A 27,500-nucleotide genomic window follows, 5' to 3' on the forward strand; every position below is an offset into this window, starting at 1 on the left:
AATTTTTTTTTAATATCTGATTTAACTTTTTTGCAGTCGACTACGGCTACTTTCGATCGATTAGTCAACTATTGGACTAGTTGAGGTCAGCCCTAGATTAGCACGTATCAATGTACAGAGTCGCAAAGTGGATATTTGGCCCCGTGTCTCACGAAACACACCATAAACGTGTCACTCATCGTTAAAGACACACACACACACACACACACACACAGAACGGCTGAGTAAAACTTCAACGGAACGCAGGAAAACGACGTTTATTTTAAGAGGAGGTTTATTATGAGAAGTCCGTTGTTTAAAATAATATACCGCCTAGTATTTATCACAATGACAACATTGTGGCACACAGTCACTACGCGCTGTCGTGTATTTCTAGTGAATAAATGCAAGTCGTACAGATTAGATTAGATAGATTACATTATAACATTATCTACCCCACCCTCCATGTAATCACTACGCTATATGTCACCCTTTGTCTCTGTAACAATCCCGCTGCTCCTGCTGTGTGTATTATGTCAGGTGGACAGGTTTTCTCTCAATGGCTCCCACCATGTAAATTGACAGCCTGCTCAGAAACTCACTATTCTCGAGTTTCTACTCTCCTGTTACACTCGTGATTATTTGCTGTTGCTGACTACTTGTGTAATGGTGGTATTACACATCAGATTATTTGCTTGTGTTGCTTATCGAGGGGGATGATTAATAAGGAAATATACCCTTTGACCCCAGGGTGTGTGTATTTTTAGTCTCACCCCCACGCCCCCCCCTTCCCCCAGGAGGTGTTTGATCCATCCCACAGGCCCCCTCAGTCCCAGCTGTGTTCTCCCACGTTGGCTCCGGCTGTAAAACCGTTACGATGATCGGCGGATTTAGCAGTCAGTCATGTCAAAGTGTGTGTGTGTGTGTGTGTGTGTGTGTGTGTGTGTGTGTGTGTGTGTGTGTGTGTGTGTGTGTGTGTGTGTTGTGTGCTTTTGCACGCATGCGTGTGTAACGTTGCCTGTTTTAGAGAAGAGGAGAACTCAGCGGATGGACATCCATCGGGGTGGGAATGATGTAATTTGCGTGGGGGTTGGCTTGTAAGCCTCCATGTTTTCTGGGCCAATAAAAAAAGCCAAGCTCCGGGGGAATATACATCTGGAACGTTCCAGATAGTGGAACCGGACACCGGAACCACAGCGCTGCTGCAGCAGAACCTGACATCCTTCCCACCCAGTCAATGAATTAAAGGAGCCATGAATGGAGGAGAAGGATGGAGGGAGGGAGGGAGGGAGGGAGGGGGGGCTGGAATGGAGGGACGAATGGATGGTGGGAGGAGAAAGAGGAGTATATAGATGGACGGTCGGCTTGAGGGACAGCAGGCTTTGAGGGATGGAGGGATGAACGGGTGTTTGGAAGGAAGGAGGTTGAACTGTGGGTCGGGGACGGGAGGGAGAGGCAGATAGTCAAGCCTTGATGATGCTATGTTGTTTTAGCTTAATGTACAGTGTGTGTGTGTGTGTGTGTGTGTGTGTGTGTGTGTGTGTGTGTGTGTGTGTGTGTGTGTGTGTGTGTGTGTGTGTACGTGTGTGTACGTGTGTGTGTACGTGTGTGTGTACGTGTGTGTGTACATGTGCGTGTACATGTGTGTGTGTCTCTGCCCACATACATTCCAACCAAAGAGGCTGCACAGGGGAAATCAGGCATCATATAGACTTTCTCACTGCATATTAACACACATCTGTTAACACACCCACACCCCCCCCGCCCCACCCTGAAACCCTAAACACACATCCCCAACTATAACTCAGACAGACACACCTACCTACCTTGAACACACATACATACATACATACATACATACATACATACATGCATACATACATACATACATACATACATACATACATACATACATACATACATACATACATACATACATACATACATACATACATACATACATACATACATACACACACATACATACATACATACATACATACATACATACATACATACATACATACATACATACATACATACATACATACATACATACATACAGACAAACAGACATACATACATACATACAGACAAACAGACAAACAGACATACATACATACATACATACATACATACATACATACATACATACATACATACATACATACATACAGACATACATACAGACATACAGACATACATACATACATACATACATACATACATACATACATACATACATACATACATACATACATACATACAGACAGACAGACATACATACATACATACATACATACATACATACATACATACATACATACATACATACATACATACATACATACATACATACATACATACATACATACATATATTATATACACACAGACATACATACATACATACATACATACATACATACATACATACATACATACATACATACATACATACATACATACATACATACATACATACATACATACATACATACATACATACATACATACATACATACATACAGACAGACAGACAGACAGACAGACATACAGACAGACAGACATACATATGGATGGGTTGATGTTACATAGAGTTATTGAGCATCCTGATGGCCTGGGATAGAAGCTCCTTCTGAGTCTCTCTGTACTGTCCATGAGACTCCGGTAGTGCTTGCCTGACTGCAGCAGTGCAAAGAGGCAGTTGTTTGGGTGACTAGAGTCTTTGGTTATTCTCTTAGCCTTGGACCTGCAACGCTTGGTGTAAATGTCCTGGGCCCTCATTTATCAACAGTTCTTAGAAAGTGTTCTACTCTCGTTCGTAAGCACAGAATTTAGAATGTGTGTACGCACAAAATAATCAGGATTTATCACACGTGCGTAGACGTGTCCCACGCACACCGGCAAGTACTCCGTGTTGATAAATGCCACTTGTTCTACGCTCCGCGCTCGTGCACGATTTTAAGTACCGCCCGTAATTAACCATATACGGTAATGAACACCCCCATGAAATGTGGAAAAGTGGACTAAGCCGAGCGAAGCGTGTTATGGGAGAAATACGTGACAGGCTGACAGACATGTACACGTACGGTGATGTCAGATATGATATTTATTAACTTAAAGACCATATTAACTAATAAAGACCGTGCTGGAATATGACTGCCTTTTTCCGTTTTGTTCTATTAATACCCAGGGATTAAAGTTCTCCTAAATTTTATTCCAAATCGCGACGGATTTTCCGTCAATGTTCTACCTGCATATGATTTGTAGAGGCATACAATCTATTTTGTTGTCGGTATTAGGTAGCCTATATGAATTACATATAATAGCAGCCATAGCCTACATTATGCAACAGTAACTTGCGCATTTATAATATATCTAGGGATGCTCGATATTGGCTTTTTTACCGTTACCGATATACCGATTATTGTCCAACTCTTAATTTCCGATACCGATATCAACCGATATCAACCGATATCGATATATGCAGGGTTTCCCCCCCCAAAAAATTGAATAATTTCAGGTAATTAACATTACATATCTCTTGTTGTGGAATTAACACAACATTATGCATACTTTTGACAATAAATAAAATCAGAATTTGTTCTTACTTGCTTGCCTGGGTAAATAAAGGTTATAGAAATGTAAAAAAAAATTTTTAACCGATACCGATATTTTCCTATATCACATTTTAATGCCGATATCGGCCGATAATATCGGTAGGCCGATAATATCGGACATCCCTAAATATATCATATCATATTCCTATATGTCTCCCAGGAATCGTGGGGCTCTGGGGAATAAAGGTTGGGAAGACCCTGCTATCATAGCCTATCCTTTATAATGTTATAGGCTATTTCATTTACAGTTTACTCTATCAGCCTACCCAGCATGTAATACGTTCTTTGTTAGAACTCAACTCGTTATTATTTTGCGCATAGATTGCAGAAATACGGGAACGTTTTGATTTATATTTAAAAGGCTTTGACACAAAACGAAATAAGTGGAATTTCGAAGCTGCAAGCAGAATACAAGTCATATCACCCACACAATATATGCTACCTGTATCCAGAGAATGTATGCTTTTCATTCATTTAAGACACATTTATTGCAAGGGTTTTGTATACACATAAACTCAACAAATAACCTCTGTTCTCATTACAATGCGTTTTTTATTCTTTCTTATACAGTAGGAAGGGGGAAGAACACTATATCGTGGGTGTTCATATGACTTGTATTCTGCTTACAGCTTCGAAATTCCACTTGTTTCGTTTAACAATGGCAAAGCCTTTTAAATATAATCAAAACGTTCCCATATTTCTGCAATCTATGCGCAAAATAATAACGAGTTGAGATACGCGGAGCGCAGTCAGTACACCCCGTATATTCTGATAACGCTATATATAAACCATGCTGCATTCATTCAGAAGGAAAGACCTATTATTCCAAATGCCATTTATAGGGTTTTGACCATAATTACACTACTGTTGCTATTTTACAATTAACCTATAATGAATTACGGGGGTCATACAGAACACGTCAGTCAAACTAATGAACGAAAGCTTATTTCCACGTTGAAACTAATGCATGAAACTGATGAGAGCATATGCCGTCCGTATGCAGTATCCATATTCTACCGCCGGGCGCCAGGTACGCATGCCCTGAGCTGAGCGTAAATATACGCACAAAGTCAAGTTTAGAATTTAGAATTTAGAATTTATGATCGTACGCACGGGTTATGCACATATCTGTGAAAGTCTTCTATCTTTGTTCTTAAGCACATAATTTAGAATGTGTGTACGCACAAAAAAAACTGGATTTATCACATGTGTGTACACAGGTCGTACGCACACCTGTCTTGATAAATATCACTTTGATCCTACGCTGCAGCTCGTGCACGGTTTTACGTATTTGCATATAGCACCGCCCGTAATTAACCATATACGGTAATGGAACACCCCCATGAAATGTGGAAAAGTGGACTAAGCCGAGGGAAGCGTGTTATGGTTACGTGACAGGCTGACAGACATACACACGGTGATGTCGGATATGATATCTATTAACTTAAAGACCATATTAACTAATAAAGACCGTGCTGGAATATGACTGCCTTTTTCCGTTTAGTTCGATTAATACCCAGGGATTAAAGTTCTCCTCAATTTTATTCCAAATCGTGACGGATTTTCCGTAAATTAGCCTATGTTATGTATAGCCTGCCTATGTGATCAATAAAAACGCGAACTTGAATCCCATCATCATTCATATTTATATGTTGTGTCTGTCCATGTTTATTACTTTGTTATTTCCCCCCCCTATCTATGTAAAGCGACCTTGGGTCTCTTGAAAGGCGCTATATAAAATGAAGCTATTATTATTATTGTCACGTCTGTGCGCGGAGCTAAATAAAAAATACTGTCTTTTACTTTTAGTCTCAGTGAAGTTTCAACGGAGCGAGGTAATCTATTCTAACCAACAAATTGAAGTAGAAAGCATTTCGTTGTGGCAAATCGTATTTGGAAACATGACACAAAATAATAGTATGTCGCTTTTTATTTGAAACAATATTTAATCGCGTTTGGAGGTGGGTGTTCTGCGTCTGCCCCCCGTGCCAAACAAGCAGGCAACCTCTTGTTTGCGCGTGAGCGCATACATACATACATACATACATACATACATACATACATACATACATACATACATACATACATACATACATACATACATACATACATACATACATACATACATACATACATACATACAGACAGACAGACAGACAGACAGACAGACAGACAGACAGACAGACAGACAGACAGACATACAGACAGGCAGACAGACAGACAGACAGACAGACAGACAGACAGACAGACAGACAGACAGACAGACATACATACATACATACATACATACATACATACATACATACATACATACATACATACATACATACATACATACATACATACATACATCACTGATTCTTGAGAGTCGGGACAAAACACTTTTTAATATTATATTTTGAGAATGCACACTATATTGATTAGAGTTGTATATTCATGTGTAGAGAAAGGTCTGAGCTATTTAACCATGTAAAGGTGCGGGCTCTACATAGAAAAACATTTTCAACAAATTCACATGTTTCCCTTTGAAACTTGATTTGTGTTAACTCCGTCAGACACACAAAAAAGTATATAATTCTAATTATTCCAGTCCAACAAGAATCTAAAGTTCTGAAGTATGTTGTAATAGTGTTTAGTTACTCTGGTATGCAATCAAATATAATATATAAACCTCAGGTGTAATTTCACACTATTCTGAAAATCCAGATTTAGAATTTGTATTTTCAAACTTTGTTTTTAATTTTGATATGATAAAAAAATATCATTAAGTAAATTAAGACAAGAGGATGAAGATCTGATGCTCCTTTATTACTTAAACAACATAAACTGAAGAAGGAATTTGTATTTTCCACAAAATTAACAAAAACAAACATCTGACGGTGTTGACAAAGATCTGACGGTGTTGACGAGAAACTGACGGAGTTGACAAAATTGTATATCCATCTCTGATAAATGAACACATGCATTTTTTTAAACAGATGGAAGTGACAATGATAAGAACTAATAACTCCTTGTCTTATACTGAACATTTTGTTAACTCAATTGTAATAACAACAAACTTTACATACACAGTTTCCAACTATTACAAAATGCACTGTTTCCAACAATAAAAACAGTAATGGAGACCAGGACCCCTTCTTCTCGTCCCTGTTTTCATCTACCCAACTTCCTGATCTCCACTTTCGGCCTGCACTTCTCTTCTTCGTTTCCTTCTGCATTTCCGATTAGTTTCACTATGATGTCTTGAACTGGGCAGAAACGGAACCTTTTCTGTTGGACCAGGGGGATGCAGAAATTCCACTTTCACATCTTGTTGATCAGTATCCACATCGATGGTCTTGGCTATAGCCACCAGTGGTCATCATATTAGGGCGGGCCATACTTTTGTGCAAACATGAATTTTAAAGAAAATTGAAAATCTGCATAAAATGTATACCTAGGTAAATGGAATATTGCTCCACTTCTACAAGGGCTATTTGCATATTCTTGGTATCTAGGAACATCTATGGACCTCAATGAATGTATTCTCAGTGTCAGTATTTTCATCTTTGACAGTGAATAAAACCATGATAATAATGACCAAACTTAAAAAACTGCCACTGAGCTCATTCAGTACCCTCTTGAGATCATGTGTACAAAAGATCTAAGGAAATTAATAAAGGGAAAATGATCAAATTGAAGGTTTTGTATATACAGTACTGAATTCTCCCATCCGGACCAATGCAATTTGAAATATTATTATAGAATATAGAATATATGCTTATACATTACCTTATTATAGCCAATTCGCACATTTATATATATATACATATAGTATCTTTCAAATGGCCGAGTTCAATTTGGATATAGTATCACCAGGCGTGCATAATAACATATACTGATATTTAATGTAATCGACTGTACTTTTTTATTTCCCCCACAGTGTAACCATTTTGTAACTAATTTCAGATCTAATTCTTCCTACATGATTACAATAGTGTGGAGAAACTGACTGCGTTTCAATATTTGTCAAAAACGCTGAACTTTGAAACACCATAGTGGACCACAGGAAGTGTAGAACGGAGAAATTCCAACACTGAACGATAGCTAGCGATCCCCTCTTCAAAATGGCCGCAAAAAGATTCCAATTCCTATGGTTCAACATTTCCATTTCCGCTTCCGGGTCAAAAAACGAGTGGAAAATAAAAACTTAAAATGATATAAATACACTTTTAACCTATTGCTAAACTATTGCCTACCTAACATTTTACATTCTACATGTATTTGTGACATAGTAGTGATAATAATACTTGAAAACGGTTGATTTTTAAATCACAAATTATTTTGCATCTTTATAAAAATATTAATATATGATAATAATGTCAAAAGGGGTCGGTACCGACCCTGTCGAGTGGAACAGGTTAACATGAGGGGTGTCTAAAATATGTGTTTCTTGTGGGGAGTTCAAATATAGGATAATTTTTCGGATATGATAACTCTAACCTACATCATTTTGGATTTCAAAATGGCAGATTTGACAATTTTTCACCCCTTCGCAGGGCCGGACTGGGGGAATTATTCAGGCCAGGAAATATAGTGCGAAATATAGCCCAAGTCAGGCAAATCTTTAAGCAGGGGGTCTGGGGGTCCCCCACCAGGATTTTTGTTACAAAGACTTAATTCCCTGCATGCTGGTGCAGGACTTTTAAAATGTTTACCCTTTAAATGCCATTGTTTGTGATGGCATCACAAATTATTGTTAAAAAAAACACACATTTAAATATTTTCAATATATCAAATGCAAAGTGGATTTTTCTGGGGGGGATTATTACAGGCTAATAATTGTTATAATCATCATGTGTCAATGATTAGCAACAACACTGATTTTGATGGATTTTTTGTTTTTGTAATGTCAGACTTAACAACTCTTATCAGAAAAGTTTGAGTATTTCATTTTTAATCTGACATTACAAGAAAAATGAAAAATAAAAATGGTTATGATCAGGACTGAAGTTGAATAAAAGATTTATGGAAAAAAAAGTGACGGGATGATGATGATGCATGGTAACATTAGCTATGTTAGCTAGCTAGCATGTTTATTTTTATCACTGACTAACAAGGTGGTCCCGTGGTGCAAAAAACATTTGGTCAATGTTGCCACATTTAGCGGCATCTCCTGCTCCATGCTTCCTCTTTTTTTCACTGTTGAAGTGTTGAAACATTTCATTTCCAGTAATTCCCATCTGACTGTTCTGTGAAATACAAGCAGTCAGCAGTATGTATTTTTCTCTCCCTCTCTCTCTGCTCCACCTTCCTCTTTTTTCCACTGTTGAAACATTTCATTTCCAGTAATTCCCATCTGACTGTTCTGTGAAATACAAGCACTAAGCAGAATGTATTTTTCTCTCTTTCCCTCTCTGCTCGACTCTTCCTCTTTTTTCACTGTCCATTTTCAAGCGCATGTTATGCTTGAATTTTTTTGTCTTTCGCTGTCTCTCCCTGTCATTTTGCAGAAGTGCCATCTGCCACTCCATTCGCCATCTCCACTGTCAATCAGTTGTATGGCCTGGTCCCGCCTCCACCAATCACATGCCGCTCCCTTTGTGTGTGTGTGACAGACAGACAGAGCTCCCGATGGCTAGTCCGGGCCTTCGACATACATGGATGCCAACATGAATCTGAAGGAAATCCTAACATGCAAGGTGTCTAAATTATGTGTTTCTTAATGGGGAATTTAAATATGAGTACATTTTTGGGATAGGATAACTCTAACCTACATAATTTTGTATTGCAACACTTCCAAATGTACCCATCCCCTTTCGAAGATTTAAAAAGATATGGGAAATCATTTATAATGACAAAGCCATCATTAGCACTATCCATCGTCACACATCGTCACACGTGCAGAGTTCAGGAAGAAATCCTGGACATGGACAGTCTGTGTTATACCCTGTATGAATGTTGGCTTTTTCTGAGGATGCTCCCTTTCTCTCATTAACTTGTAGGTTAACCCAAAGTCTTTAATTTGTTGAAGAAGGTGATACTTTTAAAGAATCGTGCATTATTGTTTTTCTCAGGTTGTTTTGTTGCTTTGTTATATTTGTAATCTTCTCTTTTAAAGTTTGTATTTCTCTTGAATGCCTTTTTCACGTTTTACTTTGTTTCTGTTCCTGTCTGAGAGACTCTCTGCGCTGTCTGTCATTGTTATCTAGAATATCCTGATCTGGGGGGGTGTTTGCCTCCAGCACCGCACCTTCACGGGACCTTTTCTATCTGCACCTTTTCTGGACCTCTCTCCAATATTTTCTCCGATACCTCTTCTCTTTCATTGGTACTCTCTATTTCTTCTCCTTCGCTCCTCAACTGACAATTTTTGTCTAGCCATGCTTTCCTATAATACAAAAGTCATGAAAATGTATTAGAATAAGACTATAAAATCAGGTGTCTATTTACTAAACATGATTGATTGATTGATTGACGTTAAAGCTGCAGTGTGTAGTTTCTACAACTAGATGTTGCAAACATCTTCACACTGGCTTGTGCAGACAAAATCCATGTTCAGTGGAAGCAGTGGGAGAAAATTCAAGAAGACAGTCATTCCAATAATCCTAGGGTATATTACAACTAGTGCTGTCAATCGATTAAAATATTTAATTGTGATTAATCGCATGATTGTCCATAGTTAACTCATGATTAATCATGAATTAATCGCATTTTTTTTTTATATATCTTTTTTTATCTACCTTAAACAGATCTTTTTCAAGTTCCAAGTTTTAATAATCTTATCAACATGAGTCAACAAATGCTTGCTTTGTGCAGCCATTTAACACAAAAGGATGGCCCTCATGCATTGCAAATGTAATGTATTATACTATGGATGGAAAGTCAGAGAAAGGATGATGCAGCAATCTAGACACGCATGAACCAGTCCTATATTAAGAATTATTATAAAGATATTAAGATGAAATATCCACAGTTTACCACCGTGCACCTTTGCTCTGATGATCTAAGTAAACAGTATAATAACAAGAATAACTGTTTTCTTCTGTATCCCTTCTGGGATATGAAAGGGCAACATGGAACTCCTTCCCCGCTCTATAAGAGGCAAGAGTGTGGATGTTTGGTAGTGAAAACTACACACTGCACCATATTTTACAATTAATCAATCAATCAATGTAGACAAGTGATATATTTATATTTATTTATTAACACATGTGCTGGGAAAGTAAGACAATTATTCAATAAGCAGACCACAGCCTGCCCATGCTCTAAAAGTCAGAAGTGTATTGTAATGCATGCTATTATATGCACACTTCTGTGCAGATAAAACTCTGAAATAACATTTAAATCCTTTACCATGTTCAAAAATAGTATAATAATAGCATATTATCAGGTTATTGATGGATTCGTCAACTCCGTCAGCTTACACGTCAACTCCGTCAGACACAAAATCTGATGGAGTTGACGTCTGACAGAGTTGACAAAAGGGCACACATTTTCCCTCCAAGCCTGTATTGTGCACTACAGCTAGCTAGTTTTTTGGCAGTTGCTAGCTGTCTTAATAATCTCACTGAAACACTTGAATTCAAACCACTATTGTTTTTTAAAAGTATAATAACGGAGAGACGGTGTTGACATGTTCCAGCTGTGACCATCGGAATATTGACATTGTTTGTCTAAAATATCAAAAAGTGTAAAACTTACCAGACCATGTGTGGTAGTGTTGCATTCACCACATTCAGGGGAAGGAAAAGGGGTCCTCAGGGATAGAGCTGGCCATGCTATTGCCTGATTTAATTAGGTTTATGAAAAGGTCTGACAGAGTTGACATAAACTGAGGACACAACTTTGATAGGTAGATTTCTATGGACAATATTATTTGAGTTTCATGGCATGCATTGTTTTATACATGTATAACCCTTATCTTTGATTTGATATGTATGTTTTCACAAGTGGAGAGGTCTTTCAAGCTTTTTTGGGCTGGTCAATAATGTGACCCCTTGCTGAGGACAAGATAATTAACATGGGAGCTTCTAACCACAGATTATACATTTAAACAAATATCCCCCAAAAAACAAATATATGTGCTAAAACATAACATCGGTATACACAATACCTTTAGATGTAACTTTGTGAGTATGTCAATCATTATGAATTTCTTTATTTTTTATATAAATTAGACTTTTCTATGTAGGACATGTTTTGTCCCAATTCTCAAGAATCAGTGACATACATACATACATACATACATACATACATACATACATACATACATACATACATACATACATACATACATACATACATACATACATACATACATACATACATACAGACAGACAGACAGACAGACAGACAGACAGACAGACAGACAGACATACATACATACATACAGACAGACAGACAGACAGACAGACAGACAGACAGACAGACAGACAGACAGACAGACAGACAGACAGACAGACAGACAGACAGACAGACAGACAGACAGACAGACAGACAGACAGACATACATGAGTTCATGCATACAGAGACATTTGGGAGTGCTCTCCTGGGCAGGGAGCACACGGCCACGGAACGTTTGACCCAGGAACGAAACTATGATTCAGCAGCAAACGGCCAGAATGCCATTAAAACGTCTCTAATGGTGGGAGACAGCTGAAGTGAAAGATCGCTGTCGGAAGTTACTCTCTGCCCAAGAGAGCCGTTCCTAGAACACATGACGACCAGGAGGGGGGGGTGGCAGAGAAAGAGAGAAGGAGATTACTACGGGAAGGAGAAAGCAAAGGAAGCCAAGAAAAAAACTGAATGAAAGAAAGAAAGAGAGAGACAGAGAGAGAGAGAGAGAGAGAGAGAGAGAGAGAGAGAGAGAGAGAGAGAGAGAGAGAGAGGGTAAATACACATAGATACATCTAGACAACATATAGACAACAATCACATCAAGGGAAACTGATGGGTGGGGATCGGGCGTTGTGGACAGCGACTCCTACAGGTCGGTTGGTGCGCCTGCGCAGTAGAATCAGGAAGCGACGGGGGCGGGGCCCCTCCAAAGCCCAGACCCCTGACGCTGAAAGATCGAGCCGCGCAGGTGGAAAGATGCGACTGCTGTTACCTCGAGTATCGGAGGGGACTCGTGCTATGTATGACTTAGTCCACATTGCAGCCGGCTTGTGGGAGGCAAGAAACAGCGTTCAAAGACAGGGGAGGGTTGAATTGGATGATACGAAAATTGGGATGGGAGAAAAATAGAAAATGGGAGAAAAAGTGGATAAAAAAAAAGGAAATGGTACACAAGTTATAATGAGTTCCATAGGCCAGTTACTCATGAAATTGGGCTACTCGGATAACACAGAGCCTATGGAACTCGTTACGATGTTTGATACAATGTATGGTTTGCATCAATTTCCTCACTAAAACATAAAGCATAAATCATCGGAAAGAGACAATAGAACGAAAGGGGAAAACCTGGGAGCGTTTAACGGAGGGCCTCCTTCTCTGTGGCCCCAGGATGTGCAATAATAACCATGCCTGAATACACAGCTTTTCTCCCTGGCCAGTGTCATGTGGAGCTAAGGGTCTATCATGCCAACACACAAGGCAGGCCACATACAGCACAGGTCCATCTCATTACCAGACTGCTGACCACACACACAATCCCACGAGTGGTCCAACACCAGCCCTGCAGACAAACCATGTCAGCAGGAGCTAGCATGATGGTCATCCATGACTCATTCATTCCCTCATTCATAGTTTGTTCATTCATTCACATCTAAGACCAGATGAATCCATTTTGAACAGCTACAGATGTTTCCTAACTTGAAATTAGTTTTTGAGGATTTGTCTGTTTGGGATCAGTTTTACAGTGGCTGAGTTGTATTTAATGACTTGGTTGCCTTACAGGTGCTGATTTGGGGTCAGCTCAACGGTTGGTTTTGGTTAGTTTGATGTTTCACAGATGACCCGGTGCTGGTTATTGAGGCTGAGCGTGCCTTTGAAGCTTACAGGTGCTGACTCTGGGTTTTATATAGTTGGCTTGATGTCTCCCAGGCTGACAGGTGGTGATCTGTCATAGGTCGAACTGGAACGAAGGCGTCTCAGGCATGCCTGAGTGTCGATAGCTGGTTTGATGTCTGTCAGACTGATCATGTGCATTTAGTTTTTTACTAACTAAGACAGGGATGGGCTTTTATTATGAGCTCGTGTGGCTGACAGACTGTCCGAGTCGATCATAAACACAAGGGGCTTGACTGAACACAGATTCCTTAAAGCCGTAAAGCTATAATGATACATGGCACAACGTCAACTGTTTTTCATTATGCTTTTGTTCCTCAAAGCTCACAATGATATACTAGACTTTGTACAGTAGCGCCTGTCACTGCCCCCCACTGAAGGATGCAATAGTACTGTCTACCGCTTACCTCAAAGCGTTGGTCGATTATTATTACTACAAATACAATTTAATTAAATAAAAAATCTATAACAGCATTGTGTATAATAGTGTTGTGTATAATAATGTATAATAGCATTGTGTATAATAGCATAGTGTTTTTTTTTTTATCCGCTTTTTTCTCCTTATTTTCTATTTTTCTCCCATCCCAATTACGTGTTTCCAATTCTCCCCTGTCTTGAACGTTGCTCACATATGCCCCCCACTGGTCGGTTGTAGGGAGGATAGAAGCCTTGCATCACGTGTCCCCTCCGGTACACGAGGAGGCAGCCTGTCACATCTTTTCACCTGCCAGCGGGGACTCTCATTGGCGAGGTGTAACGTGTGGGAGGCTCACACTGCCCCCGTCATTGCCTGTCTCTGCTGTGCAGGCGTCACCCAACCGACCTGTAGGAGTCGCTGTCCACAACGTCCAGATTACCACCCATCGACTTCCACCCGCTGACTCTGCCAATTGAGTCAGTATGACGGCTGGCCCTAGCCGGAGGCAACTTTTAGTAAAGCCAGCCGGAGGCAACTTTTAGTAAAGCCAGCATTAGACTTAACCCTTTCACTATACCACACTACCAAAGGGTTAACCCTTTCACTGTGACAATACAGAAGGTTAACCCTTTCACTGCCGCACGACAAAGGGTTAACCCTTTCACTACCACACTACAGAAGGTTAACCCTTTCACTACCACACTACAGACGGTTAACCAGTAGCCCCCCGCCTGCTACAGTACCAGTAGCCCCCCGCCTGCTACAGTAGCAGTAGCCCCCCGCCTGCTACAGTACCAGTAGCCCCCCGCCTGCTACAGTACCAGTAGCCCCCCGCCTGCTACAGTACCAGTAGCCCCCCGCCTGCTACAGTAGCAGTAGCCCCCCGCCTGCTACAGTAGCAGTAGCCCCCCGCCTGCTACAGTACCAGTAGCCCCCCGCCTGCTACAGTAGCAGTAGCCCCCCGCCTGCTACAGTACCAGTAGCCCCCCGCCTGCTACAGTACCAGTAGCCCCCCGCCTGCTACAGTACCAGTAGCCCCCCGCCTGCTACAGTAGCAGTAGCCCCCCGCCTGCTACAGTACCAGTAGCCCCCCGCCTGCTACAGTACCAGTAGCCCCCCGCCTGCTACAGTACCAGTAGCCCCCCGCCTGCTCCAGTACCAGTAGCCCCCCGCCTGCTACAGTACCAGTAGCCCCCCGCCTGCTACAGTACCAGTAGCCCCCCGCCTGCTACAGTACCAGTAGCCCCCCGCCTGCTACAGTACCAGTAGCCCCCCGCCTGCTACAGTACCAGTAGCCCCCCGCCTGCTACAGTACCAGTAGCCCCCCGCCTGCTACAGTACCAGTAGCCCCCCGCCTGCTCCTGAGTAGCTCCCCAAGCATTCTCTGGAATCTTCCAAGTTCAAGTTCAAGTTCAAGTTTCAAATTTACTTTATTTAAAAACAGAGGAACATAAATAAACCATACAGACGTATTACAAGAATACATGTAAGCAGACACATTACTACACATAAACATACAGTAGACCATTTCAGACGACAACAACAACAACAACAACAACAACAACAACAACAACAACAACCACAACCACAACCACAACAACAACAGCAGCGGCAGCTGCAGCAACAACAACATATCATACAGTATGGCTTGTGTGTATTGAGCTGTACTGTATTGTACCCATTCTGCAATCTGTTAATAAAATGTTCAATCAATCAGCTAAGCAACAAAAGCATTACAAAAAAATCTAAATAGTATAAAAAGAATGTGGGTAAAGTGCATTAATACTGGTTAAATACTAAGTACTATTTAGACTGCACACTGCAGTGGGAACAAAGCTGTTCAGCTGGACGTAGCCTTGATGGGACGGTACCGTCTGCCAGAAGGAAGCAGGACAAACAATCGTATCATAAGCTGGAAGCTGTAATGTGTAAATTTCGTGCACTCAAAGTACCCATTTTACTGCTATCAGGAGTGCTTATTAGTAGGCATTCATATCATTCCATAATTGTAATTGATTCATACAATCAATTCCACAGAGAGCACATTCAATCTAGTCCCACAACCGGTGTAGAAATAAATATAACAAGCCACACTACAGTCTGCTGAAATCTAAACAATCATACATTAGTTATGTATGTCGTATTCGATTTAAAGAGAATAATCTTCAGGACGAGGAGATTGCATTAAGAGGTTTATTCAAAGGTAAGCAGAGGTAAGCATGAGTGTAACTCCATCCACGGCTGGCAGCCAACTGGCTGTCAGGACCCCTTGTCAGGTATACATAATAGGAAGGTGCGCCTGGCGCGCCTGTCGTAAAATGATATATTCAAAGCATGAATATTACAATGTATAGCATGAAAGGCTGAGACAACTGTTACATCGATTGGTAGAATCCATACAATGTTTTATGTTCTAGATAATAATATCTAGCCCATAAAAAATATATAATGAACTTATGATTTTATAAACGTATAGCAAAAAAGGTTGGAGGCCCCGGATCTAGATTGTTAGCAGATCATGTTGTGGAGCTCGGCTGGCGAGTGGGAGCTGTAGGCGTAAGCAAACCTTTCACACGGAAGAAGAATAATGGCTGAAGGAGAATTACAGCCCTGGTTTAACCTCCGTTCTCTACGGAGCGTGCTGTAACACTATGACCTATGTAGACAGATGGATGACTGTATATATCCCAGGACCTCAGAGGCTCATAAGTCCACTTTCCTCCACACACGGAGACAAGCTAGTTTATCGGTTCCTCAGGTCAAATGTCCTGGTGCACCAAAATAGCTGGTTTTGACTTGAGGAGGAGTGGTGGTGTGTAGGAGAGAGCGGTATACATCAAAAGTGAGATTGGTCATCGATTATTCAAAAGTGTCAGCCAACAGACGGAGGAGGACGCACTTCTTATGGCTCACAGCACCGGGCGGGGCGTGTTGTTCTCCGGCTGTGATCAATGGGAAAATGCCTACTTGGCCTGGAGCCACCTTGAATCAGCTAAATGAACTTGGGCTGGAGTGGTGTGTGTGTGTGTGTGTGTGTGTGTGCGTGTGTGTGTGTGTGTGTGTGTGTGTGTGTGTGTGTGTGTGTGTGTGTGTGTGTGTGTGTGTGTGTGTGTGTGTGTGTGTGTGTGGTGTGTGTGTGTGTGTGTGTGTGTGTGTGTGGTGTGTGTGTGTGTGTGTGTGTGTGTGTGTGTGTGTGAGAGGGGGGGGGGGCTACAGGGGATGTGCGTAATCAGGTTAATAGGGAAAGGAAATTGATCTTGTCTGAGAGATGGAGCGGGGTGAGAGAGAAAGAGAGGAGAGTAAGGTTACCTGGCTGGGAAGCGTCTATACTTTCCACAACAAATTCGTGTTTCCGCGTTCGAGTTTTGCGCTCTGATTGGCCACGTGCGTTTCTGGTCATGTGACATGTGCGCCAATCGTGGGACGGCAAGTTCTGCGCCTATTTCCGGGTCTAACAGCCTGCAAACTACCTAACTACCTAGTTTATCACTGGTTAAGCTTAGGCGACTCTTTCGCAGTTGGTTAAGGTTAGAGTTTGGAATCAGGGCAGGCGTTCTATCGAATTTGTTGTGGAAAGTATTCAGGCGGCTGGGAGTCCGTTTATGACTGTGCAGTACTGCTCTCGCTCTCTCTCTCTCTCTCTCTCTCTCTCTCTCTCTCTCTCTCTCTCTCTCTCTCTCTCTCTCTCTCTCTCTCTCTCTCTCTCTCTCTCTCTCTCACACATTCTCTCTTTCTCTTTCAATTGAATTCTGTTCAAGGATGATAAAAAGATGGTTGGTTTGTAATCGTAGAGGGATTGCTTTGGGTGATATTCAGTACAGGTCATTTATTATTTATTACACTTCATTTATTAGAATTTCACTCCTCTATACTGTAAAAAGGATAGGGACATGACAATACGGTCAATACCGAGTCTGAATCTGATTCTGATTCTGAGTCTGATATAACAAACAGAGATGGATACTAGGAGCAGAATGGAATATAAAAGAGATTCATTTCATATTAGGTCACAAAGTGTCTCTATAGTCGATTAATCGGTTGCTGTTGGCCTATATTGATGTAACTTGTGTGTTGCAGGCTACACTGACGTTGTGACTGATTTGTATTTATCATTTATTTATTTATCATGTAAATAATCTATCATCTGTAGAACATGTAGGCATTACCGTGAACATAGTAGGCATTGTAAGGCACTGGCTTGTGATACATTCACGTAAGCCTCTAAGGTCGCTTTCACACCAGAGCTGTTTGGTCCGGACCAGACTTAGACGGACCAGAGTTAGTTTCCTCGGATAGTCTGCTTGGTTTGGGGTGGTGTGAATGCTCTGACAAACTCTGGTGCGGACCAAAAAAGCGAACTCTGGTCCGCCTGAAAACGTAGGTCTCGGTTCGCTTTATCGCTTCCAAGTGAACCCTGGTGCGTACTTTTGTGGTGTGAATGCTCATCGGACCAAACGCAAGATCAAATATAGGAAGTGACCCGATAAACTGTGCATCTTGAGTAGAAGGAAACAAAACAAACACTGCGGCGCGCACTGCAAAACAAGCACGTGTGGAACATGTCTCGTGGACAGACCTGGGCGAATGAGGAGGTAAAAGCCTTGATAGAAATATGGTCAGATGAGCTAATTAAACAGCTGCTTGTGGCCACTCACAAAGACAACGAGGTGTCCAAGTTGTTTAGCGAGAGAATGATGGCAATGAGCTTCAATCGAACAATCGACCAATGTCACATCAAAGTTAAAAAACTGCGTCAGCATTTCAGCAATTTATGAGAATAATGTGTGTGTGCCGGGCTGCTCCGGGGAATAATGTGGTCTGTGTGTGACGTGTGTGTATGTGTGTGCGCTGGGCTGGGCTGCTTCGCAGAATAATGTGGTGTGGTGTGTGTGCGCTGGGCTGCTTCGCAGAATAATGTGGTGTGGTGTGTGTGCGCTGGGCTGCTTCGCAGAATAATGTGGTGTATGTGTGTGCGCTGGGCTGCTTCGCAGAATAATGTGGTGTATGTGTGTGCGCTGGGCTGCTTCGCAGAATAATGTGGTGTATGTGGGTGCGCTGGGCTGGGCTGGGCTGCTTCTCAGAATAATGTGGTGTGTGTGTGTATGTGCGCTGTAGAGCTGTCCCCGAAGCCTGTTTTTGGAATTCTATATATCCAATAGACGAGTGCCCTTTTCGATCGTGTGACATTGTTCACAAAGTTTGGTGCACTTGACAAATTGCAGTGTGAAAGCAAACCAAACCAAATGAAGAATGCAACAATGTTGCAACTTCACCCCCCCGAATCGCACTGAGTCCACCAAAGTATATGTGAAAGCGACCTTACTGACCTCTGGAGAGCCTACACACTCACATCACATACGACTTATTACCATAGTTATACCTGGCTGTATCACTGTACATATTAATACTACAACTTTGTACATACATCTGATTAGCACTATCACTCTGTAGTACAAATTTATATATGTTATACCCAGTTTAATCACCTGTACATTGTATATTATTATTGCACTTTACTGTTACATTTGCACTCTGCACTTGGTCAGATGCCAAACTTCTTCTCGTTGTACTGTACTTGTGGTGTATGATGATGATAATAATACACTAATAATCTAATCTAATCTACTGTCCTAGTCTTGTTTTGTAGTCTTCTACTCTGTACTGTACTGTTACAGGCGCTAATAGCTCATAATCCTCCAAGGGGAAAATATGACTACTATTTCCTCACGTGTCCACATTGTCTCCATTTGCGTGTCTCCTCCACGCCCTCCTCTCTTCGGTCCCTGTGATCTATCGCTCCGTCCTCCGCTCCGTCCTCCGCTCCCTCGCACGTCCCGGAATCGAATAAATTACAGAGGAGGAATTTCATGGCACAGTAAATATAAAGGGGTCCGTTGTATAGCGCGGGCACAATGAGACATAGATGGTTAAATATAGAGCGTCTGTGTGATTGACTCGGCTCTGGGGGCCGACTGCACAGAGCGCAGAGAAGAAGCCATTGTCCCACAGGTCGGGCTCCGCGACCGGCCAGAGTCCTTCACATTGATGTAGGAAATTCCTCTGGGGTCCTCTAAAATGGTCGTGTGTCTGAGTGTGTGTGTGTGTGTGTGTGTGTGTGTGTGTGTGTGTGTGTGTCCATGTGTGTGTGTGTCCATGTGTGTGTGTGTGTGTGTGTGTGTGTGTCCATGTGTGCATGTGTGTGTGTGTGTGTGTGTGTCCATGTGTGCATGTGTGTGTGTGTGTGTGTCCATGTGTGCATGTGTGTGTGTGTGTGTCCATGTGTGTGTGTGTGTGTGTGTGTGTGTGTGTGTGTGCGCGCGCGTGTGTGTGTGTGTCTGTAGGTGTGTGTATGTGTCTGCATGTGTGTATGTGTGTGTGTGTGTTTGTGTGTGTGAGTCTGTGTGTGTGAGTCTGTGTGGTTGATATGTATGATTTGTGTGGGGGCGTGATTTACATATTTCATCCCACATATTAGTGCGTTCTTGACAATCGCTGTGTGTGTTCGACATCCATGCTGACCGAACAATCTCTTGGGAAGAAAACTGTTTTGTTTGCATCATTTGTCATGGCTTGTTTATGTCCCATAATAACATGGATTTTATTGTTCATCCAGAATGTCGCTCCTTGCCAGGATTCCTCTTAATCTCGAGGTCACTGAAATGTCTCATCTCACATCATAACAATATGTCTGTATCATTGTTAGACACAAACACAAACAGATAGCGAACAATGCAGACTACAGTTCAGTTACACTATTTGCAAACAGCGGTCTTTGTCGTTTGACTCGTTTCACTGTTAAAATATGCACCATAACATAATTTTCTTTCTCTCTGTCTCTCCCCAGTGTTGCTACCGTGCGTGTTGCTCTTTAACGTGGACCAGAAGAACGGCCTGTCCTTCGACGGTCCGCTAGAGGACATGTTCGGCTACTCGGTCCAGCAGTTTGAGAACAGTGAGGGCAAGTGGTGAGTAGCTTTCTTAAAGTCTTTCTTAAAACAGTATTTTCCCTCAAACTATTCATATCCATGACTCAACCATCTACAGTCTCTACACCTACAACAGCACATGTTCCCGTCAAAGATTCCAAAACCACTATGGAGCGAGATTGTTTCTTTTAAAAGACGTTGGAGAGAGACATTCTGTTTCTAGTGTGTTTATAATCTGTGGAAGGTTTTTACCTCCTGTTCAACAAGCTTGACGTACCGGCGGTGGTTTGTGTGTTCAGCCACAAGGCCGACATAGTATAACCAGTGAGACGTCGATGAAAACATGTGTATATTCACACCTACATTCACTTAAACGCCTCATTCTCACATTTTGAAGCGGACATCGGAACGAATGTAATTTCTTTCCTTGTTCCAGCTCTTATTAGATTGCTTGTTTAAACATCTGACGTTGTTTCTCCAGGTTTGAGAGCCACTTACTCTTATTGGCAGGGAGGAGACTGAAGCTCTGTAACGTTCAGCCCGCTGGCACCCGGTCAAAGTGCCCGTGTTGATTGATGGGCGTAGGGGTCACTTTGCTATCCCAAGATAGACCAGTGAATGACTCTGTGCAGACTCCAAGGGAGCTTTATGGGTCCCCCTCACACTGGTTGGCCTACTTCTCTATTATTATTCTTATTATTATTATTATTATTAGCCATCCTAAAAACACACTTCTTCAATCAATATATGAAATAAATATTTGTATTTATTTATTTATATTTATTTACTATTATGCACTTTGCTAAGTAATCTACCTTTTCTATAATACTACTGTACCTACTGTGCTAATATGTCTATACTACTATGCACTCAAGACTGTATCAAGTTGGACACTGTTTGAAAAACAATGTTACTTACCCGTAGCTGCCAGATTATTAGATATATTAATATGTGATTATGATTATTATGATGATCAATATTATCATTAATAATACTATTATGACTCCCTTTTACTTAACCTGTATTTAACCACATTAGTTAGGATGATAAAAAACTCTTCTTTCAAAAAGTGAGACCTGACAAGGAAGGTACCAGTAATAACAACAACAACAACAACAACCTGTAAAAGTAAAATGATGGGGGCCACCGGCCAGCTGCCACGTTGTAACGGGTATCCCTGTCTCCACCCCTCCTGCTGCTAGGTGTAAACCACCCGCCAGAGTAGAGCCCTGTAAAAAGACACGGTGAAACCAGGCATCCGTGGCTCCAGCCCTCAACCGTCTGGGAGGAACACAATTTTAAAAGCCACTTAAACGCTATTAGCGTGTAGTTAAACAGGAGAGACGCACACCGTCTAAAAGTCTCTCCCTCCTGTCGTCTCCCCGTCCTGTTACGACACCATAAGGTGACTCACTGCACTGAGCCGTAACCAGTGCCCTATTCTGTGGTAATGCACTTAATAAGCTCATATGGAACCAGTTACAGTAACTCAGTCACTGCTAATCAGCAGAGCCAGCTGTGAGGAAATACCCCCTCATACCCCCCCCCCCTCCCCCTCCCCCTCCCCCTCCCCATTCCTCCTTTGCACACTCCCAGAGAAGTGTGTAGTCTGAGAGCCTTATATCGGTCCTCAGATAGCACCCAGTCGTTTTCACTTCAGAGGATATACCGTAAAGGGCCCTAAACGATGATTCACTGATACCTTGACAGACGGTAGAGCTCTGTGGGAAGCAGCAGGGGGGGAGACAGACGTCTGAGAGGGTCGAGAGGATGGATGGAGTTCATTATAGACGGAGACAGTGAAATGTATATGGCGGCTGAAATAGAGATGAGGAAAGATAGCGATGCACTGATACCAGTCTACCGGTATCGGATATCAGGCTTTATATATATAAACGATGGCTTCTCCGATGGTATCGGAGGATCTCCTCGAATATTGAAATCTGACTCCAGGAAGAGCACGTGCCCATCAAAGCAAAGCAACTTGATTTTCGGCATTTTTGTCAAGTGACCTCTTTTTTTTTTGACCTAAAAAGTTAAAGTAACAGACCGCATTGATGCCGGTCTCCTCGCCCGAGTCAGTATCAGCACTGGCAGAAAGAAAACAATCGGCTGCCTCTCAAAAGAGAGACAAAAATAGACCGCTCAATGGAGAGAGATTTAACAAAGGAGCAAAGCCGTGAAATGAGAATCCATATGTAAAAATGTAAGGTAAAAAAGAAGAAAGAGAGAGAGAGAGAGAGAGAGAGAGAGAGAGAGAGAGAGAGAGAGAGAGAGAGAGAGAGAGAGAGACCGACCACTGATGGGATGTCCAGGTTGCTGGTATAATACTGAGGTGAATGATCAGTCACAGATGCGTCCTCCAGATCCAGGCCGTTCTCTTCAGAGTAGGAACGGGACGGTGTTGAAAGCTGAACTGATAAACTGCATGGAGGGAGCATGTAAGAAGTAACTGAGCTGGTCCAGGGAGCCGTCCTGTCATGGTCCGTTAGTTTTTGCCCGTGACTTTGTAGTGAGTTGAGTATCTTTCCACATGACATGTAGCTGGAACTGCTCCAAATAAAACTCTGTGTGGTGTAGTGGTTAACACTGTCGCCGCACAGCTAGAAGGTTGTGGGTTCGATTCCCGCTTGGGGACCAGGTTGCCGTGTTGCCAGTTACCCAGGTGGGGTATCTCCCGGGCCTAAGATAAACCCAATGGAAAAACATGCACAACAGATCGCTAACGCTGTCGCGTCCCTGACGAAGATGGACAGGAGCACTTGGATTGGTCCCCGGGCGTGACCCTTGTCTGCTCCCGGCTGCCCTTGGGGGGGAAGGATGACGGGATGGGAAGTGCAGAGAACATTTCGTCAGCGACTAGGTGTGTGTGTGTGTGTGTGTGTGTGTGTGTGTGTGTGTGTGTGTGTGTGTGTGTGTGTGTGTGTGTGTGTGTGTGTGTGTGTGTGTGTGTGTGTGTGTGTGTGTGTGTGTGTGTGTGTGTGTGTGTGTGTGTGTGTGTGTGTGTGTGTGTGTGTGTGTGTGTGTGTGTGTGTGTGTGTGTGTTCCTGTGGGTCGCCCATCGCATGTGTGTGTGTGTTACTCTGATGACAAGTAAAGACTTCTACTTATACACTTGATGCTCCTCGAAGCGGTCAGACGACTCGTGACTTGGGGCCATTTCATTGTAAGTCAATCATTTGCAAATTATTTCTCTTTGATTAGAAGATGAACGTGTAATTAAAGAGGCACTTTGTGGGGAAAAACACAGCTGATTCATTATGCGTATTTCAATTCATTTCATTTCACCTTTATTTCAACTCGTAAGACACTGAGGTTACCCTCATTTACAGTGACGACGAGCTTACAAGACAAGACACAGTTTATCAGCAATTTCATACATATAGGCACAATAAATAAGAATAAACAATAAAAGAAATCAGCTAAGACAGTTACAAGTCGACACACACAGTTGTCGGAGATCATACTTTTAAATGTGGCAAGTGAAGGAGGAACCTTCAGCTTCAGAGTCAGTTAGAGAGCGTTCCAGGTGTTGGAAGCATCAAAGGAAAAAAAATTGTATATGATGTCACACATGATGTCATATGTATATGATGTCACTCAGCCCAAAAACTGTAAAGAATTTATGTGGTTTTGGTTGTATCGAATGGGCTAAAGCCTCACTCACTTAGATTCAAATGTATTGTCATCATACAGCACAAGTACAGTACAACGAAAAGACATTTGGCATTCAACCAGAGTGCAAATGTAACAGTAAAGTGCAATAGTAATATACAATGTACAGGTGATTAAACTGGGTATAAAATATACAAATTAGTACTATTAGTACTAGTTCTGTAGCTAGAACAGAGTTTTAATATAATATGTACAGTGATACAGGTATAAAGACAGGTAGTAAGTCATACTGGCCAGCAGTGTAACTAGTAATAGTACGTACAGATATAGATATCCTACTGGCCTACTACTACCATACTGTCTTTATACCTACATATTAACACTACAACTCTGTACATACATCTGAGGGCGACAGTGGCTCAGGAGGTAGAGCAGTCGTCTGGTAATCCAGAGGTTCCCAGTTCGATTCCTACTCCTCCCGGGCAGCGTGTCGATGTGTCCTTGAGCAAGACACTTAACCCCTAACTGCTCCCGAATGGCAGGTTGTCACCTTGCATGGTTGTAAAAAAAATTAAATGCTTTGGATAAAAGCAATATATAAATGCACCATTTACCATATACCATTTGGTTAGCACTACACTCAGTAGTACTAATTTGTATATTTTATACCCAGTTTTATGCCCAAGGATGCTGCTGGGAAAGCATTGATCAAAGCAAAGCCTTACAACCAAAATATCTTATGAATCAAATACCATTGTTCTTTTTCCTCTTTAAAACCTCTTAACATTAACCTCTTAACATGCAACGGAACAGATGAAAGTCACGGCATTTTGTGAGAGTCTAGTGGCTCGGGCTGCATTTCTCGCCGAACATATAATAACCGAATTAAAGCTCTATTTGTTGCCGTTCGAATGCCACCTCACTCGACCAAATCCGTGCCTTGGTTCTCAAGTTACATGACGATATGTCAGGCGTACGACTTTTTATGCGAGAGCGTCAGATTACCACCCCGGACTCCCGACGCTCTAGAACTGTCAATCATCCGCCGATTGGTCAGGGTTGTAGCCAATGAGTGTAGCTTTCCAATGATACCCCAACTGGGGGTGTGCGAATAAGGCATCTACTCCCAAGTTGATGAGCGAAAACCAGAAGTGAAAAACATTCCGAATGAATGGCCGTGGATGAGGAAATGGAATACCGGAGAGCTTTTTTTTTGGCACATGGATCTCTCTAGAAGACTAATTTCAGAACGGATTTTTATAAAACTTGGACCTGTACTACACAAGACTTCAGGCTATGGATCCGCTGTGTTTTCCAGCTTATTATATTAAAGATGTGACTACACAAGTTCAAGTTCAACTCAAGTTCAACCCTATGTTACTCTATTTCATTAGCACTAAAAGTGATTTTCCTTTTTTGCATTAGTAACTTCGGAATGGTATCTTTCAAAAGAGACCAGGCTTATTTATGCATGTGCTATAAGCATAAAGTATAAAGATAAGTTTTGCAAAAAAAGTATGCAGTCCTCAAAATCAAGTAAAAAAATTGCCACTTTTCTGCCCACCTGTTAAGAGGTCAAGTCCCTTTGACCTCAGCTTCTTGTGTCGGCTGTGTGACATTACATGATAAGTTAACTTCTCACAGAGTGGAGCGGGGAGCGTGTGTTGTGTTGTGTTCCACCCTCTGTCCCTCGTCTGATGACCAGGGCCATTAGAGCTGAGGAATGTTAATAAGCCTGAGTGTTTACAGAGAAGCAGATGACCGGCTCCGTTTTTAGCATCACTTTGCTAACGGAATTATTGTTTTACGAGGGAAGCGCTCGAGCTAGCATACATACACAGACACACATACTGTACACGCACGGACACGTGCGCACACATGTATAGAGCTGTGTCATACTGGAACTGACTACCACTCTATTTAACCCAGATTACAAGTGACATATTTTTTTATATATATATATATATATAAAACAAAACATGACAGCACATAATACAATAATAATACTAATAATAATAATAATACTAATAATAATAATAATAATAATAATAATAATAATAATAATAATAATAATAATAATAATAATAATAAACAGAACAACACCAGACAATAATAATAATAACAATAACAATAATGACAATAGAATAACAGTAGAATAACAAAAATAATAAATACAGAACCTAAAAATGAAAACAAATTATATTATCACAAACACCACAAAATACATTGGACATTTCCTCCCCCACTCCCACCCCAGGACCCCCGGACCGTGCAGGACCAACACCCCAACCCCGCTCCACTGCTAGATAGTGGCCTTTACTTTATCAGCCGTAGCGACCCACAGCTCAATGCTGGCCTGTCCCACCCCAATTACACGTGCAGTAGAGATTTCCATAGATGAAAGTGAGATCAGTTTTTAAAAGAAATTAAGAACAGCAATTATCAAGAAATAAATGGGTTTGGACTATATATGATGCAATATTCTCTGAGGTCTATAAATGTCTGGTTAGAGAACACACACATATGCACATGCAGAAACACATGTGTGCATATATGCTCTGCATCTTCTGGCCGCCTCAGATCTACTCCTATCCAAGCTCCCGGAGGGTCATCAAAGAGAAGCCGCCTATTCTCAGTCCTTGCCCCACAATGGTGGAATGAACTACCCATCCCAGTTAGGACAGCCGAATCCCGTCCAATCTTTCGCCGTCGACTAAAGATAAAAAAATAAAAAAAAATAAATAAAAAAAAAATCTAACCCCGACTAACCTTAATGTCATGCACTTGTCCTAATAAACTAACCTACACTGTAACACGCAACACTTTGATGAACATTGTTACTCAGCTGATAGAGTTATACCCTTCTTGCTGTCTTGTCGCACAGAACTTGTAAGTCGCTTTGGATAAAAGCGTCAGCTAAATGACTAAATGTAAAAATGTAAAAATGTAT

The 27,500-nt window shown here is 41.6% G+C and overlaps 2 protein-coding genes across 2 annotated transcripts in view; one reads left to right on the plus strand and one right to left on the minus strand.

Moving 5' to 3' along the window:
• Positions 1-446, minus strand: part of itga1 (integrin, alpha 1) — a gene marked incomplete at its 5' end in the record, with an annotated part of 54,376 nt that extends 53,930 nt beyond the window's left edge. Inside the window, one exon of the mRNA XM_084325007.1 lies at positions 440-446. Coding sequence (XP_084181133.1) covers positions 440-446 — 7 coding nt within the window. The remainder of the gene's footprint in view (positions 1-439) is intronic.
• Positions 447-856: 410 nt separating this feature from the next.
• The window catches only part of LOC311237199 (integrin alpha-1-like), a gene marked incomplete at both ends in the record, with an annotated part of 74,879 nt that continues 48,235 nt past the window's right edge, over positions 857-27,500 (plus strand). The window contains 2 exons of the mRNA XM_084325008.1: positions 857-875; positions 20,854-20,974. Coding sequence (XP_084181134.1) covers positions 857-875; positions 20,854-20,974 — 140 coding nt within the window. The remainder of the gene's footprint in view (positions 876-20,853; positions 20,975-27,500) is intronic.

Source organism: Notolepis coatsorum, assembly GCF_963971535.1.
Source record: "Notolepis coatsorum genome assembly, chromosome: 11".
In the NCBI taxonomy this organism is placed as follows: Eukaryota; Metazoa; Chordata; class Actinopteri; order Aulopiformes; family Paralepididae; genus Notolepis; species Notolepis coatsorum.